The sequence below is a fragment of the Phocoena sinus genome, chromosome 9, assembly GCF_008692025.1.
Source record: "Phocoena sinus isolate mPhoSin1 chromosome 9, mPhoSin1.pri, whole genome shotgun sequence".
In the NCBI taxonomy this organism is placed as follows: domain Eukaryota; kingdom Metazoa; phylum Chordata; class Mammalia; order Artiodactyla; family Phocoenidae; genus Phocoena; species Phocoena sinus.
In genome coordinates this window covers 11,408,268-11,427,686 of record NC_045771.1, presented here as the reverse complement: position 1 = coordinate 11,427,686, position 19,419 = coordinate 11,408,268, and the positions used below count along the sequence as shown (strand labels likewise).

Below are 19,419 nucleotides of genomic sequence, written 5' to 3'. Positions count from 1 at the left end.
ATATTTGGGCAGAGTAACTAAACCCACAGGGACTTTCAATGTGAACCTGACAGCCTGTGATGGAAATAATCTTCCTTCTTGAATTCTAATAGAAGCATGTTGGTGTCTAGTATTGCTGAAAATGCGTTGATGATAATGTTATACAGTATTACATAATTACAAGAACACTAAAGAAAGATCCAAATCTTCAACAGTAGGCAAATGATTAAATAAATGAGGTATATACACTGGCATTTGCATAAAATGAATCAAGTATAATTTTAAAGATTACATAGAATGAAAAAGTTTATGAGCAGAATTCAAAATAGCATGTATACTAAGATGACAAGGGAGCAAAATTATGAATGAGTGGGGAAAATAATGTGCAAAGGTGAAAAGAGAGTTGTATTGTGGGTTTATGATTTAATAATTTTAAAATGAAAATAAAAAAATAAGAGATCCAGCAATGTTGAAAAAGTAATCTAAGAGTATCCAATGAAGAAGAATCGTAATTCAAAAGTACAGTTGACCCTTGAACAACATAGGTTTGAACTGTGCAGGTCCACTCTACACAGGTTGTTTTTTTCAATACTAAATACCACAGTACTGCACGTTTCGCAGTTGGTTGAATCTGAGGCTACGGAACCGAAGATACAGGGGGCTGACTGTAAGTTATACGTAGATTTTCAGCTGTGTAGAGGGATGACCCAAACCCTCAAGTTGTTCAAGGGTCAGCTGTATTGGCAACACTGCACACGCATGTGTGTGTGCATGTTTCAGAAATATTAGAAAGGAAAGTGAAAAAAAAGTGATCTATTAACGAGTTAGAATTTTAAAAATATTTTCTGCTTATTAAATAAAAAAGCATTTGTGTGTCATAAAGACGTGGAAGATTTTAAATGTGATTTCTGAACTGCATGTGAAGCAAGGTAATGAAGTATATGCCTTCTTAAAAAATTTGATAGGAAGTTTGAAAATTAAAGTTTATAACTTTAAATCATCTATCAGTATCCCACAATCAAGAGATCTACCTATTACTGATATTTGGGGCTTTCTTCTTATGTAATATTTTCTACATATAGCTATATATTTTTTTAACAAAACTGGGAACATATTGAACCACCATTAGTATCCTATTTTATTTCACTTAATAGTATCCCCAAAGAGCTTTCCCTTGTCCTTAAATATTCTTGGAAACATAATATGTTTATGGTTAGTTAATAATCCATTGTATAGTGTTCTATAATTTCTACCCTTCCCAATAACAAATAATGCTGAATTGCAATCCTTATACCTGAATCTGATTATATCTCAGATTATTTATTTTTTAAAGTCCTATTTTAACAAATATATTTTCAAAGGTTGAGATTTAATTTACATAAGTAAAATTCACACAATTTAGGTTTATAATGAATGAATTTGGATAAATGTATAGTTTGGTAACGACCACAACAGGAGGTGGGAGAAAGATAGGTTGATGCTGACCTTTCAGCATTGTTTTGATTTTTTGAACTCTGTGAATATATTACTTTGTAGAAGGAAGGAAATAAGGGATGAGCAAGGGAGAGGGAAGGAGGGAGGGAAGGAGGGTTGGATGGAACACACATACTGGGTGCTTGAAAGCTAATATTAAGGAAACTGGGGTGAGGAGGAGAGGTTTTTCTTTTGTTTTTCCCTACTCATCTCAACCTATGCATAGGTATTTCCTTTTTTTTTTTTTTTTTTTTTTTTACCCGCGGTACGCGGGCCTCTCCCGTTGCGGAGCACAGGCTCTGGACGCGCAGGCTCAGCGGCCATGGCTCACGGGCCCAGCCGCTCTGCGGCATGTGGGATCTTCCCGGACCGGGGCACGAACCCGCGTCCCCTGCATCGGCAAGCGGACTCCCAACCACTGCGCCACCAGGGAAGCCCCATAGGTATTTCTTAATGTAGATAAGTTAAGAAATGTATATATGTGACACACACACACAGACATATATTCTCTTGTACCTTTTCCTTCTCTTCATTTCATCTCAGCCAATTAACTTAGGAAATCATTGCTGCCATCTTGAATCCATCCACAAGTCAAAAAATGACCCTCATAACATACAGGTAATTCTATGATATACCTACCTGCACAAGCACAGAGGCAAGAGTTGCAGTGAAGTCTTACCTAGGGAATAACCGATGCTAATAACCCATAATCTCCACAGGAGATTCTATGCACTTCCCTTATTACGTCTGATTTTTCCTCCTGCGTTAGCCTTCAAGTTGATTTCCCACGTGCACGTGTGCACATACTCACACACACATGATTTAACCAAAAGGCAAAAAATTAAGATTCAGTGATGATGAGAGATGATATAGGCATAGCCAAAGAAAAAAGAGGTATGATTTTGATAGAGAAAAACATCTTTTAAGGCAACTAAAGGGGATTACGTTGTTAAGAAATAGAATTACACCCAAGTTTTACCTTCCTGTTCCTTAGAATGAAGATCACTAGTAAGCTGAAGTTTGATCAATCTGATCAATCACTGTGCCTCTGAACAACTCTTTCCTCATTGCACATGTGAGAATGGAGCTGTGGGGTGTTCCAGGAGTTCCATGCCAAGGAGAGGCCACAGCTCATTCCCTAAGTCTCTGTACTACCCTGGTGTACCATCCTCACTCAGTTCTACCTCGTTCTGCTCCCACTGGACAGAAATACCAATGCTTTTTGCTCCAAGGATGCTGACAGTTTTCATGCACAATATAGGGCGTGGCCTCGTGTGATTTTTCTACTTCTGGGACTACTCCAGCTTCTCATCTCTCTCTTCATCCATCCAGTCATCCATCCAACACATGTTTACTGAGCACCTACTAACCTGCTCCATGTTCAGCACCATATGAGGTGCTGGAGCACAATGTGAAAGGAACAGGCTGGGCAAGGCCCTCAAAGAACTTTCTGTGTAGCCTGTCTTGGAACCTATCAGCTGCCTTCTTCATCCTCCATCAGCAGGTCTTTTGCTTCCAGAGATAAAAATCATCTCTGACTCCTAGATTTAAGATCTAGCACATAGAACTTATGCCATCTTTCTGGTATCTCAACTTCTAAATCCTCTAGTTTTTACTTCCATCCTAACCCTATCTGGCTGGACATTGCAAAACCTTTCGCACAGCTCTCTAGACTTTGTCTTACTGGACCCCTCGCGTCCGTCTTCCTTTTCCTTACACTTCAGTTGCAGGCAACCTTCACCTGTCACCTTCCTGGATTAGTCATGTGAACCCTGGGATTCAGCAATATATTTTACTAAACAAGATGCCGGGGGACATAATGGTCACTAAGATGTTTCTCCCCTCAAAGAGCTAAGTGATCTGGTCTGAGGAGGCAACAGGGATCCTGCCCCTCCTGCACCTCAGGGTATTTTAACACTCTGGTTGATTTATGGCGAGTCCACGTTGAGTGCCAAATTCTCTTCTGTTAGCCTGGGAGTAGCCTGAAGACAAGAATCACCTTCTGCTTTTTAACCTGGGACCAACTCCCCATTGGGGTAATGCACTCACCTAACTAGGACTGGGATCTTGGGCATCTTCTTAGAGACTTTAAAGAAACTCGTGTCCCCTTTATTGTCAGTGAAGTACACGCCGGCCACGCTGGTCACAAGGTTCCCAGGGAACGTGAACAGAACCCTTTCATCGTCGCCCTGGTTGGCCCAATCCCAGGCTTGGCCTCCGATTAGCAAGCCCCCTCCACGTTTCATGAACTTGACCAACTTTTCAGTCATGGTTTCGTTGTAGGCATCAATACAGTAAACCCCCAGGGAGTCTTTCACTTCTGGTTCAACCTTCGCCTCTACACCAGAGCTCTCAAGGATTTTGGCCAGAGGTGCCAGGGATGGGTGTACACCAACAGGAGCCCCAGGGGAAGAGCAAAGCCAACCCACTGCATTGAGGAGAAAAGGAGTGAGCTGGGCCTCCACCAAATAGTCCTCGTGGGACACCACCACCAGGCGGCCTCGGCCATAGGAAGAGGCAGCAATGAGGACCTGGCCCATGTCATTCACCATCACCGGGAAGGAGGCCTCTCCAATTAGAAGCAGTTCACATGGGACGGCATCTTCAGGGACATCCCAGCTTGTCACTCCATTCATAAGGGCCTCAAAGGCAGCAGACGGAGTCGCCATGGCTGGATCGGCTTCTGCAGAGAGGAAAGCAAAGCCTCAGCCTGGTGAAGAATAGATAAACAAACAAACAAGCCAAGAGTTCAATCCTCCACTAGCTGGGGCAATTCTTCCCATTAAGCAGATGAGACCGACACTGTGAACTGACTCAAGCACTCATCAGGGCCCTCAGTGTCTCCAATCCAGGAGACCCTGTTGTGCGCTGTCAGCTAACATTCTCATGGTCAGACTAAACAAGCTCGACATTTTGCATCACATAAGGAAGCAAACAGAAATGAAGAATTCGGGCAGAATTGAGTCTCCAAAGACATATATTTAAGTACTAATTCCCAGCGCCTGTGAGTGTGATCTTATTTGGAAATAGGGTCTTTGCAGATGTAATCAAGTTAAGGTGTGGTCATACTGGATTTGAGTGGGCTCTAATCTAATGGCTAGTGTCCTTATAAGAAGAGGATATTTGGACACAGACACAGGTACACAGGGGAGAGACACACAGGCTACGAGAACATGTGGGCAGAGACTGGGGTGATGTCTCTATGAGCCAAGGAATGCCAAAGATTGCTGGCACACACCAGAAGGTAGGAGAGAGGCATGGAACAGACTCTCCTTCAGAACTTCCAGAAAGAACCAAACCTGTCAACACTTGGATTTCAAACTTCTAAGCCTCCAGAACTGTTAGAGCAGGGGTCCCCAACCCCTGGGCCGCGGATCACTACTGGTCTGCAGCCTGTAAGGAACTGAGCAGCACAGCAGAGGTGAGCGGCGGGTGAGGCTTCATCTGCCACTCCCCATCGCTCCCCATCTCTTGCATTACCACCTGAACCATCCCCGCCCCCCGCCCCCCCCACCCCGCCGCCGCCGCCGCCCGTCCGTGGAAAAATTGTCTTCCACGAAACTGGTCCCTCGTGCCAGAAAGGCTGGGGACCGTTGTGTTAGAGGAATACGTTTCTGTTGTTGTAAGCTACCCAGTTTGTGGTACTTTGCTGCGGTAAACCAGTGGAAACCAATGCAGTGGTGTAGCATGCTATCTCCCCACCCCCACTCCTCCCCATTTGGCTTCCACACTGATCGTATTCATCTCAGCTTGGGGCCAGAATTTCAGTCTGAAAAGTCTGGGTCCTCATAGAGGGTTCTCTGGTCACAGTCATAGGCTGGGTAAGAGGAAAGCAGAAGTCCTCTGGCTTGAGTCCAGGTCCCAGACAATCAGAAGCCGAGGTAACAATTTATGAACTTACGGCGGATTCTTACTTGCACCTGGACACAGCAGAGAAAGGTGTGTATGTCTGTGGATGCGTACTCACAAAACCCCTCTGCTTCTTCACCACGAGCTCCCCGCTCAGGGTCTCTCTGCAGTCTGAACTCCTCCATACGCACTTCACCGAAGCACTTCCCTCAAGGACAGACGCGTTGAATAGTCAGGACATCCAGGCCTCACTGACCACTTGGTGGGTCTGGACAGTGCTGCTCTCCTGGTCCTTGAGGCTATTACCACCTCCAGCCTTATGGCCCGAGCCAACCTCATCATGTGTAACCTCTCAAACCGCTTCATTCCTATCCTTCTCTTCCCTCTTCTGAACATGCAGGTATTCTTTAGGTGTTTATCTCTGGCCCTTACTGCTTTTTTCCCTGTGAAAGAATATGCTCACTCAAGGTACTACGGCACAGCAATTGCGAGCTTAGGCTCTGGAGTTAGGCTGAACTTAGCTTCCTCGTTCATTAAGTAGGGATAATACTATCTACCACATAGGACTGTTCTGAAGATTAAAGGAATAGCATAGGTTAAGTGCCTTTCCATTATGTATTATATATGGATCTATAGATATGTACATACATATACGTGTTCAATTATTATATATATATCTTTGCTTAAAATTACTTGGTTACGAATAAGCTATTTAAGTATGTGCAAAATAGGGAATTATTGTAAAGCGAAAACAAATCTAACCTAAGGTTAGATTTTACCAACACTGGATTAAGCATTTGTTGACTCTTGATTTTACAGGTTTCATATTTTGGAGCCAGTACTAATACTGATGATTGTTTAGTTCTCAAGGATTTGTACGGGCCCTTGGCAGAGGCCTTCTCTGTGCCTTCCCCAGGCCACAGATGCAAAGGCCCTGGTCCTGACATAAGCCATAAACTCAAGACCCCTATTGAAAGCACACTCTGCCATTTGTAACTGTCTCTGAAACTGAAAAGTCTTAAATTTATTCTTTTCCCTCCAAGTTAGCTCCTCTTGGGTAAAAACATAAGCTCGAGGTCCCTAGTTGTTAAAGAGGGTAACCTCCACCCCAGAGAACTACTGAGAAGATACAATCAGCAAACAGTTGGTTAATAAGAATCTGTCACGTCCCTGGCTCCTCCTGGGGTCCACAAACAGCCAGGACAGCAAACGGCAAGGAGTCACAGTTGTGTCCCTTCTCTCTTCTGATCCATATCCAGCTGGTCACAGTGTCGTTCGTCCTTCATGGTTTCCAATCACACTGCCGTTAACCTAGTTTGGGTCCTCAGTGATTCATTCCTGGACTAAATGGACCCGGCTTCTAAGTCACCAGCATCTGTTCTCGCCTTTATTCTTCTACAGCCACTGATTGTATTATTTCCCAGAAAAGAACCCCCCAGAGCTTCGCCTTTGCCCACAGGGGAAAATCTGAGCTTCCTCTTGGGGTTTAAGGCCTCCAGGGCTGGCTGCTTCTTACTTTCCAGCATATCTCTTGCAGCTTCCAGGATACTTGGCCTTCCTGGACATGCCCTGCTTTCATTTTAGATTCTCTTTCCGTTCTCTTTATTCCTGTTCCCTCTCCCACATCTTTCAGGCCACTGAAATCCTACCTTTCTGAGAGAAAATATTCACAGAAAAGGAAACTTAATAAATCTCTGCAAATAGGCTCAATATCACTAATCAGGCAATTTAAGTACAATGTACGTTGCCCATAAGATTGTCCAGAAAGAAGGGGGCAAAAAAGAAAGAGGAAGAGGAGGAGAGGAAGGTAAAGATAATAATGTCCAATGCCCCAAGGCTGTGGAAACACTAGCACGATCTGTTAGAAGGACTGAGAATCTGAAAGCAATCTGACAGTGGCAACTCAGTTTCAAAGGTGTGCCCATCTTAAGATGAGCAGGCCTACTCATAACCTTTCTTACAAAAATAAGAACAGCAGTATTAAAGATATACGCACAAGGATGGTCACTGCCCAACAAAACTGCAAATGGAGATAGATAAGTGAAAATCTAGACAGGGAGATAGATAGATGACAAACAATATTCCCTAGAACCATTTTTGACTCCCGTGGGTACAGGATCTCTAACCCAAAGTCACGGCTACCCAACTTCCATGTAACCCCCGGAGTTTGCCATGGCACCGAACCTGAGACCCCGGGGCACAGCCCCCAGGCGGCCACCCATACACACACTGTAAACAACTGCCATGCTGCCCCCAGCGTTGATACTCCAAACACACCCAGAGCAGGGAACTCGCAGCTCTGCCTCACTCGTTGTACTCTGAGCTAGTTCATGGGAGAAGTATCTGTAGAGAAGTGACAAAGGGATGGACAGGTGGCCTGGAGATTTGAAAAGTAGGGGACAAGGGAGGAGAGGGGTGCTTTTCCTGCTGAGTCTCCCACCTGGTTCCTGGGCTTGACGGGTGGCCTGAGGTGAGTGGGGTTTGGGTGGAACCACCTGAGCGCCCTTCTCTCTGCCGGTTTTCCTTGTTCCTTAGTCTGACAGCAAGGCTCTGAGCGTGGCAAGACAAGCTTTGAGAAGGAGAATGCTTGAGAAAAGCACGCTAATCTGTATTACAGAATATCACGAGGCTTTCATAAAGAACAGCGTTACACCTATTTGTCTTCTACCTAGAAGAATGTCCTAGATATATCTGAAGTGAAAATTTCAAGTTGCTATAACATGTAGGACAAAAACCCACCTTTGTATGGATGAAGTTACTAACAATAGTAGGACTAGCAATTTTAGTAGTAGTGACGGCAAGATCGTGCTTACCAGGTTGCAGGCATCGTTATAAGCGCTTTACATACGTTACTTAATCCTGACAATAAACCTGTGAGGTATGTACTATCACTATCCCAATTTTAAAAATGCGCAAGACCAGAAAACAAACGAAACAAACAACCTGATGGCCAGAGAACTTGTTACTTGCTTAAGTCACATAGGTGGTAAGTGGATCCTTCATTCAAACCCAGGAAATCTAGCACTGGAGTCCACGTTCTTAAGTACCAGAAATACATAAGCCTGTTACTAGGATTTTATATAAACAGAAAACTACGGAGGCCACATTTCAACAAGCTAACACTGACTGCATAGGAAAGGAAGAGGTGAACAGTATTTCTCTTTATGTAAGTCTGCACAGCGATCCTTTGAATCGTTGCATGTATTTCTATTGCAATGAAAAATAGCACAGGTAATATAAGTTCAATCAAGTAAACACATTAAATGATTGAATATATAAATGATTGGATTCATCAACTGATCCTATCTCACTCATTCTAAAATGTCTTCCTTCATCTCCCAAGTTGTGCGTTTGTCCACCAATAAATGTGAATTCCTCCTCTGTGGAGGTTCCCTGAACTTTGTAGCTGGTTCTGTCCCCACTTTAACCAGCTATCAATGAGTCCCACACTCAATTTTTCAACTAAATGCTTCTTCTTTGTGCCTGAATCCCTGTTTGCCCTCCTAGCTTGGTGAGCGCAGATGGACATAGCCTGGTAATCTCTTATTTCTCCCCTTAAGTTCTTCATCCTTGGTTCTCCTTCTGTGGATCCTGCTTTCTCTCCCCAGGCCCGCTAACTAATGGAACCCAAGGCACTTCGGGAGTACAAGGCACCTCAGGCACGACCTGTAACTCAAGGAGAGAGCTTTACAGATCCCTTACCCCTTCCACAAAGAGGCCCCATGGCACCTAAACGGGGTCTCCCTTTAAGAGACGTATCTAGAACGCAAGAAGGGTAGTGGGCCTGCCTTGGATATGGCACCGCATCCCGCACTGTAGCTTGATTTGAAATCCCCAAAGTAGAGTAAGTATCTGAGGTCAGGGGACGTGATTTATATATCTGGATTCCCCACAAGAATGAAGAGGTGCTCCACGGATGGGCGACTGAATCATGGATGTGAACGTAAGGGCAAACCTGGGATCAATTCTTCAGCATATAGCTACTCGGGCCTTGCAAAATGATCCATATCACAGACATCCAATCCTATAGGTTTTCTCATCTTCATGCCTTTTTTTCCGCGAACGCTTTGTTTATTTTTCCTTATATGTCCAGTATCTTTTCCAGTGTCCACCATCTTCTGTTAATAGTAGCCAGAATTGGGGTGGGTTCATACCAGCCCAATCTTACTTATTTTTCACTTAAAATGGTTTAATTCATACATTTAAAAGAATATGTAATGCACGTGGAAGAATTTGGATGGTAAAATAATAAAACAATTTAAAAATTAAACAAACTTCCATACACCAATCACCCAGATTAAAAAACAGACCGTTACTAACATTTTTGAAGGCCCTCTTGTGGCCCTCCAGAATCAATTCCTCCCCCCATCCCCATAAAAATAGGCATGATTCAGAACTCTGCTTTTTCCATTCCTCTAGTTAATCTTAATTGCGCTCCCTTCTTAATTCCCCCTGGGCTCTCTGTCTTTCTCTCACTCATATTTGCTCACTTTTCTACTAGGTAAAATCCCAGGAAAACAGCATAATGTAGGAGTATGAGCGCATAAGTGAGACCTGAGTTAAAAAAAAAAAAAATCCAGGTGTTGCCTCTTCCTAGCTGTTGATCATCTGGCTTCAGAGGGTGTCCTATCAAATGGACAATATGGGAGAGGGCCGGCCTTGACTCCGAGGGGCTGTCAGGACTAAGTTCTGGTGTGGGATCCTCCTCCTTCCTCTCCTCTCCAGGCCTTCACCAGGCCAGACTTTCCTCCCCAGGCCCAGAGCCAGTCTGCAAAGAGCATGTCGGTGACGTCAGAGGAGTGGAGAGGGGGCTGAGGTGGGGGGAAGCAGCAGAAGGAGGGGTGAGAGGAGGGAAGACAGCGGAAAAGCTCGCGTGCGTTGGCAGGGAATTCTCCAGGCCCGCTGGCACGGAGGTCTGGGTTGGTTGGAGGTACACAGACCATCGGCTCCTCTTAGACACACACACACACATTCCCTAGTCTCGGTGGGGGCAATGCAAGTGGGCGAGGGATCTCAGTCCCAGAGAGTGTTTGCAAAGATCAAAGGGCAGTAGGACAGAAGTGATGCTCTACCACCAGCTCCCCGTGTGACCCTGGGCAAGCCCTGCCACCTCCCTGGGCTACGGTAGTCTCACCCGATAAAGCTGCGAACTAGATGCTGTTTCTCTAGGCCATGTTTGTGCGCAACTCGACAACACAAAGCAATTAAACAAACATCAGATGTTAGAACCCCAAGAGGAGGAGCAATGCGGCAGGAGGGATGCAGAGCCGGAGAACACAGAACAATCTCTCACAGGAAGGCGGACACAACAGCGAGGGATTGTGCCCCTATCTGGGAACCGGCAACCCTGCCGCTCGCCGGGGCCCGCAGGTCCGCCCGCGCCCCCCTCGCGCCCCCTCGGCCTCCGGCACCGCCCTCTCCCTACCCGAGCTCAGTTCACGGCCACCCGCCCCCGGTCCAGCCTGCGGGGCATTCGGAGAGGGCCACTCACCAGGTCGCCCTGCAACTTCCAAGGCGCTAGCTGGAAGAAGGAGGGCTGGGGGCAGAGGGAGACGCAGGGTTCTGCGGGGAAGGGGCGTCCCAGCAAGCGGCGCTGGGCGAGCGAGCTGGGCGGAGACGAAGCGGGGGTGGGGTTCCGGACTAGTCTTCTCCTCCCCGCTTCCTCCTGGGCGGGACCGCGACCCCGAGGGGCGGCGCTTGGCAGGGGACAGCACTTCTTTGTGTCGCCGGCCCTGTCGGCTCGGCGTTGCGGTGGTCCCCATTCTGGCAGTGGGGACGGCCGTCTAATTAAAGACGAAACTTCTCTGACTAGTCATTAGTAAAGGAAATGGCTGAACAAACCATAGGACACGGTCTACAGAGTATTATTCAATTCTCATGAAGAGGTTAGATCTCCATTTCGTTGGAGGAATGTACTTGACATATTGCCTAGGGGAAAATAAAAATTGCAGAAATTGTTGGATATGCTTTCATTTTTATAATAAAAAGCATCCCTCCATATATTTGTATTATGGTGGGTGAAAGGATAGCTACATCTCTACCTGCTAATATTTGTTTAATTTGAGGAATAGCGCAGGGCAACTTTTATATAGCGCTGCATTATTTGCAGTGTTACTGTGTCGTCTGGTAAATTAAAAATAAGAATATATTATATCTCAAGCAAACAATAGGTGGCTAAAATGGATTCTTCTGTGTACTTTTCAAATCCTCTTTCTTTCCTAAAGTCCTTTCTGATGACCAGCTGACAGTTGCTCCTCCCTTCTCTGAATTCCAAGTTCCTACTTTGTGTGGTGACTTCACCTAGCTCAGGTGCTACGGTAGTATAATGTAGGATAATGGTTAGGAACTCAGACTGTCACGAGATAACCTGGATTCAGATCTTAGTGCTATACTTTAGGGGCTGAGTGACTTTGCACAAGTTACTTAATTCCTCTGTTCCTCGGCTTAAGCCTGGTGAGTGAATACAAAGTTCTTAGATCAATGTCTGGCATATACAGTAAGACTGTATGACTGCTTGTTAAATAAAATAAATATTCTGGTCATCCTAAGAGTTAATAAATATGTTTCAAGAAAATGCATACTTTTTCATCTTGACTAGGATTTTGGTCCAAATCCAAGTCATATTTCCTTTCTCCATCTCCCTTCAATCCTCTTTCCCCAAATTGAATCCTATGAACAATAATTCAATAGGAGCATGTGGGCAGGTGAGCTCACTGGCAGGGTTTACATAGAGGAAATGCCAGGAACAGAAATCAAGAGGACCTAAATTCAGGATCCTGCTTGGTGAAGGAGTGATGGTGAGGCTGTCTTTTATCTTCTCCAGGGGTCAGGGTCCTCTTCTAAACAAAGAGGGCTGGTGACTTGCTTGCTAAGACCCTTTTGGGTCTGAAATGCCAAGACTAGTAGCACCAAGGTAAAACCTGAAACATTGTTTCATGAAAAATTTAAACTTCAAAACAAAAATGCATATACTGCATACATAAAAATAAATAATAGGACAAAAATATACATGGGAGGGATACAACCTAACTTACCTCTCAGGATGGTGGCATGAGACTTGGTGGGGAAAAGGTTTTAAATGTCAGATTTTGTTTCTTAAATAGGAGGAGAGACACACACAGAGGGAGAGAGGGGGAGTGACGTTGAGAGAGAGGGAGCTGAAGGAAAGGTGATAAAATGTCAACACCTGATAAATCTGTTATATTATTTTCTGTACTTATCTGTAGCTTTGACAGATTTTATTATGAAAAATGTTTAGAAAGGGCAAGAATGCATTAGACTTTTGATGGTTACCTTCCTGGAGGAGAAGAAATAACAGAACTAAAGAAATAAAAGCCAGAGCGGTGGGAAAAAAAGCAGAGCCAGAAACATACATGGAGAAACCGCAGGGAATCCTCTTTGAAAGACATCTGCCTCCTTAGGCCCAACTGGTCTCAGAGCAAAAACCCGACCACTTTCTCAGTCCCGCTGGGCCCACTCCCCTGGGACCCTGGCCGCGTCCCTCCCTCTCGAAGCCCGGCCGCAGGGAACTCGGTTGGTGCTCCGTGGCCTGCTCTGGTCCCAGAAACCATCTTTGTACAAGACTCACCCGTAGTCCAGCAATATCCACACCCGCTACTTCAAAGGGGGAAGGGACTCCTCTGCAGAGACGTGACAAGGAGAAGGGGCACACAGCCCGGGATTTGAAAATTGGTGTAGATGGTGGTGGACGCTGCGGGTAGAGGTGAGCAGCGGCGGGGGTGGGGGAGGGAGAAGGCGGCCGTCCCGGGAGCTGATTGGCTGACGCAGCGGTGGGGGCGGAGCCTGGCCGGCAGCCCACAAACCGCAGAGGCCCCGCTTTGTGTCAGTTTCTGCGCGCAGATGCCCCCAGCAAATGCAGGACGGAGAACCCCCGCCCCCGCCTTGGCAGTGCTGCAGGGCAGTTTGCGGAAAAAGAAATCCGTGATACTATTTACCAGCAAACGAGTTGGTGGATAGTGGTAGTTCTTTATATAAAATAATACAACTATTTCCAAGGATGTGTTAAATCTATATATATTTGCCAGGAGTTTGGCTATATTTATTTTTATCACAGCTAACAAAGGTTTTTTTAAAATTATTTTTTTTACATCTTTATTGGAGTATCATTGCTCTACAATGGTGTGTTAGTTTCTGATTTATAACAAAGTGAATCAGTTATACATATACATATGTTCCCATCTCTCTTCCCTCTTGCGTCTCCCTCGCTCCCATCCTCCCTATCCCACCCCTCTAGGTGGTCACAAAGCACCGAGCTGATCTCCCTGTGCTATGCGGCTGCTTCCCACTAGCTATCTATTTTACGTTTGGTAGTGTATACATGTCCATGCCACCCTTTCACTTTGTCACAGCTTACCCTTCCCCCTCCCCATATCCTCAAGTCCATTCTCTAGTAGGTCTGTGTCTTTATTCCTGTCTTACTATATTTATATTTTTAATAAACATTTAACGTGGTAGTAAAACAGATTTTGCAATTTTGTACAAATAAATTTTAAAGTATTTTTATATGCTTATATAAACACAAATTTTATGGAAGACATACATCAAACTATAAGAATCGGACAGTAAAGAGAAGATTATTTGTATTTTTTCTTCATACACCTCATTAACGTTTCAACGGTAATATATATTATTTTGTGATAAAAATAGATACATTTAATCAACTAAATAGATAAAATATCCTTGCTCAAGCAGCCAGTAGTGACCCTTCTATGAAAATGATTTCTCCCTGTGTATGGGTTTCCTGAATTTCGTTCCTAGTCCTGACTCATTTTAATCAAGGAAGAGTGGGATGCAACACTTGACTTTTGAGCCAGGATCTGGCTTTATGCCTGACCACGTGTTGTCCTGAATCAGGTGTCTGCTCATCTAGCTTGGTGAGCTCAACATTAGAAACCAGGGTGAAAACCACAGACCCTTTTTTTTTTTGCGGTACGCGGGCCTCTCACTGTTGTGGCCTCTCCCGTTGCGGAGCACAGGCTCCGGACGCGAAGGCTCAGCGGCCATGGCTCACGGGCCCAGCCGCTCCGCGGCATGTGGGATCTTCCCGGGACCGGGGCACAAACCCGCGCCCCCTGCATCGGCAGGCGGACTCTCAACCACTGCGCCACCAGGGAAGCCCCACAGCCCCTTTTTATGGCTGGCCCCAAAGGCCTACAAGATCTGTGGGGCCTCTGTATACTGTCCTGTTTCCTCACCCCTCACGCATCACCACCCTGGTCCCTATACACTGGGTATCTAAGGAGAAGATGTCCCCAGACCAAACTATCCTCAGGAAGAGACAATTTTAAAGCTTTCTCCCCTAGCACAAAACAGTGTCCAGGCTGGACCTTCCACAGGAATGTGGATTCAAGGTAAAGTGGATAGAGTACCACACCTTGTACTACTTCAGGGTTTCATTACAACTCCCCAAACTAGAGCACAAGCCAAGAACTCTGTCATTCTTTTCCAGATTCTCCACTTCATGTGGCCGTAAACGGGTGATCCGTGATGTCCAACTGATGGTTGAATGCACAAGACAGATGATTGTGGGGTGAGGAAAGCAATCCTAGGATCACTCCTCTATGAAACAAATAGGACCATGACATAGAAAACTGACCAAATTGCAAATTTTCTGTATTGTAAGTTTTCTCCTCATCTTCGTGCTCTTTTAATTTTCTCTCTTAAGCCTTTTGTTTTCTGTGTCTCCCAAAATTTCAACTGGTTCTGTCCTCTCTTTCTCTGTTTCAGACTCTACCTTACTAGCTCAAGTATAAGTATAAATCCTGTATCCTTTCTTTTTTTTTTTTTTTTTTTTGCGGTACGTGGGCCTCTCACTCAGCCCGCTCAGCGGGCTCAGAGGCCATGGATCACAGGCCCAGCCGCTCCGCGGCATGTGCGATCTTCCCGGACCGGGTCACGAACCCGTGTCCCCTGCATCGGCAGGCGGACCCTCAACCACTGCGCCACCAGGGAAGCCCCCTGATTCCTTTCTTATTTCTACTTCCCCTAGAGGTTCTGTTTTACTTTCCAGTTTCTGCCCTGAGTAATAGAGACTGCCATGAAATCCTGAAAGCACTGAAATAACTTTTGAGAGATTAAGTTCTGTAGATACTCAGCAACATAGGAATGAATGAAGAAGTTATTAACAGTCCATACTACAAAATGTTACGCAGTTTTTAAAAAGATGAGCTCAAGTCAAACCTTGAGGAATGCTCTCAACATATATTTTTAGTGAAAAATTAATGATCCTACTTTTGTATGTTTCTGTTTATCTAACAGGAAAAATAAGGATATATTTGGCTACCTCAGGAAGTGGGAAGGGTTGACCAGTAATTTTTTCTTTAGATATTTTGTATTTTTAAAATGTTACAAAAATTATTTTGAAATAAAAAATAAGACTATTCAGTAATACCACTCTTAAGTATATATCCAACAGAAATGCATACACACGTCACCAAAAGACATGTACTAGAATGTTCAAAGCAGCACCATCCTTAATAGTCTGGAAGTGACCCAAAAGCTACCCTCACTGCTTTCTCATCCCTAGTGCCACCGCGGCACTACCTTCTTTAAACTACTTTTTATTTTTTGGCCGCGCTGAGGCATGTGGGATCTTAGTTCCCCCACCAGGGATGGAAGCTGCGTCCCCTGCATTGGAAGCACAGAGTCTTAACCACTGGACTGCCAGGGAAGTCCCCTACTTTCTATTATAAGAGTCTTAAATGTTACTTTCAGACCCACAAATATTGAGAATTTATTATCAAAATGTCTGCTTTAACAGAAATTCTAAAGCATAGATCTCAAGAAGAAATAAAATAATCTTAGATAAATAATCTGAGATGTAAGACAAAATGGTGAGAGACTTCCAATTCTGTCATTGAGAAAATACCTTGTTCAGAACAATGCTTCCACTAAAAACAGCAATAAAAGTTGGATAAAATGTAGGAAACAAGGGAAGACTTTGAAGAGCAAACAATATAAGCAGGATGAGAGAAGCTACAATCCTGAGGGAAGGAAAACTCAGGACATGAACTGCACATTCACTGTGGCTTCTTCTTTTAGGGCATTTTCCAGTTCACAATGCAGGATAACTGAGGCCAAGCAGGAAGTGTCAGCGTTACTGGTTCAAGATTACCAAACCAGTTAAAACTCAAAGGAGTGAAATTTCAGACAAGAAGAAACCTCAGAGAAGTGAATCTAAAAATCTATGTACAGGGCTTCCCTGGTGGCGCAGTGGTTGAGAGTCCGCCTGCCGATGCAGGGGACACGGGTTCGTGCCCCGGTCCGGGAAGATCCCACATGCCGCGGAGCGGCTGGGCCCGTGAGCCATGGCTGCTGAGCCTGCACGTCCGGAGCCTGTGCTCCACAACGGGAGAGGCCACAACAGTGAGAGGCCCGCGTACCGCAAAAAAAAAAAAATAAATAAATAAATAAATAAAAATCTATGTACAAATTCCCCTTAAGTCACTGGCTGACTCCTAAGCTGTATGCATGCACAGGGAGAGACCCAAAAAACCTGCAGAAAATAATGGCTAAAATGCCAATCAATTGAGCAGTCATTTCAGTAGCTGTACTATTATGGAAATATGGAGGTCCAGTCCCACCAAAGTAACTGATTTTTATCAACACTATCTGCTTTCAGTTGAGACATGAGAAGAACCATGGCATATGAATAAAAATAATGCTGAGAAGTAAGGTCTATGCTCTTGGATAAAGGAAAAACCTGAAAGGGACCAGTTCTAAGAAAGCTTAAAGCTAATCTCTGATAGTATTAAAGTAATCTGCTGGTACTTTATCTGTCCCCCATGCCAGAAAAATCCTCTTTGATAAACAATAACATCAACCAGAACTTTCTGATTTTTCATTCATGATGTCCTGCATCCAATCAAAAATTTAGAAGGAGGCTAAAAATAAGGATGAATTATCAAGAACTCAAGAGAAACAACAAAAAATAGAAACAGACAAGTGGTTCAGACATTTGAGTTCTTAGACAGGGACTGATTTTAAAATAACTGTGATTAATGTGTTCAAAAATAACAGAAACAGGCTGGAGAATACCAGTATAGAATTAAAACGTAAAATATTAAAATAGAAATTTTAGAAATAAAACATAATCATTGAAATCAGGAATTCAATAGTTGGTTGTAATACCATATTAGACACAAATGACCAAAGAATTGATGAACTGCAACAAGAATCAGTAGAAAGTATGTAAAAATAACACACAGAGGAAAGAAAGGATGCATAAGGAGATGAAAGGATACAGTAAAACTATAATAGGAATTATGAGACATAGTAAAAAGTCTTGACATATGTGTAATTAGACTCCCAGAAGAAGAGGAGAGACAGTGAAACAGAAGCAATATGCTAACAATTAATGATTGAAAATTCTCAAGAGATGAAAAACATCAAAACTCGAATTAAAAAAAAAAACCCTCGGGCTTCCCTGGTGGCACAGTGATTGAGAGTCCGCCTGCCTATGCAGGGGACACAGGTTCATGCCCCGGTCCAGGAAGATCCCACATGCCGCAGAGCGGCTGGGCCCATGAGCCATGGCTGCTGAGCCTGTGCGTCCGGAGCCTGTGCTCCGCAACGGGAGAGGCCACAGCAGTGAGAGGCCCGCGTACCGCAAAAAAAAAAACACAAGAAAAACAAAACAAAAAAACCCTCCTCATTCCCTAAGCAGAACAAATACAAAGAAAACTACACCTAGGCACATTACAGTCAAATGCTAAGAAACAAATTCAGAGAGGAAATCTGAAAGTCAGCGAGAAATAAAGGATACTTTCCATTTAGAGGAACAATAATATATCTGGCTTTTCAAAAGAAAACGATAGAAACCGGAACATAGTGGTATTGGTTAAAAAAAAAAAAAAAAAGAAAGACAATCTGCCAACCTAAAACTCTATGCACAACAAAAATATCTCTCAAAAAATGAAGGCAAAATAAAGACAATTTTAGATAAACAAAAGCTGAGAGAATTTGCTAGCATTACAGTATAAAAAGCAGTACTTCAAAATTAAGAAAAATGATCCCAGATGGGAGTACATAACTATAGGAGGAATTGAGAATACTGGAAAGAGTAAATACCTGGGCAAATATCAATATTGATATTTAAATAAACAAATATGTCTTGTGGGATATAAAAGCATAATAAACATACAATAACAAGAGCACAGCTACAAGATGGTGGTTAATGAAGATAAATGGTTTTAAATTTATTGCATTGTTTGAGCCTTACCCATACCCTGACACCAAAGTCAGACAAGGAGACTATAAGAAAGGAAATTACAGACCAACATCCCTGATGAATATAGATGCAAAAATCCTCAACAAAATATTACCAAAGTGAATTCAACAGTACATTAAAAAAATCATACACCATGATCAGGTGGGATTTATTCCAGGGATGCAAGGATGGTTCAACATCTGCAAATCAATAAATGTGCTACCACATTAACAAAATGAAGGATAAAATCATCTCAGCAGATGCAGAAAAAGCATTTGACAAAATACAACTCCCTTCCATGACAAAAAATTATCAACAGATTGGATATAGAAGGAATGTACCTCAACAAAATAAAGGCCACATACGGCAAGCCTACAGTTAACATCACACTCGAGAGTGAAGGCTGAAAGCTTCTCCTCTAGGATCAGGGACAAGACAAGGGGTCCCCCTTTCACTTTTTTTCAACATAGTACTGGAAGTTCTAGCCAGAGCAATGAGGCAAGAAAAAAGAAATGCCATCCAAAATGGAAAGAAAGAAGTTAAATTGCCTTTGTTTGCAGATATCTCTGTTTACAGATGACTAACTTCTTTTATTAAGCTTTTCTATATATAAACTTGCAGAGACAATTCAACATTATTACTTCTTCCAATCCATGAACAGAATAGCTTTTAATTTGTGTCTTCAGTTACTTTCATCAATGTTTTATAGTTTTCAGTGTACAGGTCTTTTACCTTCTTGGTTAAATTGGTTTCTAAGTATTTATTGTTTTTGATGCTATTGTAAATGGGATTCTTGTTTTAAATTTCCCTTTCAGGAAATTGCTAAATTGCTGTTAGTGTATAGAAACACAACTGATTTTTTTTTTTTTTTTAATTTAGGTCCTGACTAA

At 43.6% G+C, this 19,419-nt stretch overlaps 1 protein-coding gene across 4 annotated transcripts in view; it reads right to left on the bottom strand.

Annotated features, from left to right (window-relative positions):
- The window catches only part of TCAF1 (TRPM8 channel associated factor 1), a 46,297-nt gene that overhangs the window by 16,942 nt on the left and 9,936 nt on the right, over positions 1-19,419 (bottom strand). For 2 of the 4 annotated variants that reach the window (XM_032643350.1, XM_032643347.1), the window contains exons 1-2: positions 12,890-13,017; positions 3,502-4,135 (exon numbers count right to left, since the gene is read on the bottom strand). In XM_032643350.1, coding sequence (XP_032499241.1) covers positions 3,502-4,121 — 620 coding nt within the window. In that variant the 5' untranslated portion in view covers positions 4,122-4,135; positions 12,890-13,017. Of the gene's footprint in view, positions 1-3,501; positions 4,136-10,792; positions 10,914-12,889; positions 13,018-19,419 lie in introns of those variants that run through there. The other 2 variants (XM_032643348.1, XM_032643349.1) reach the window with 2 other exon arrangements.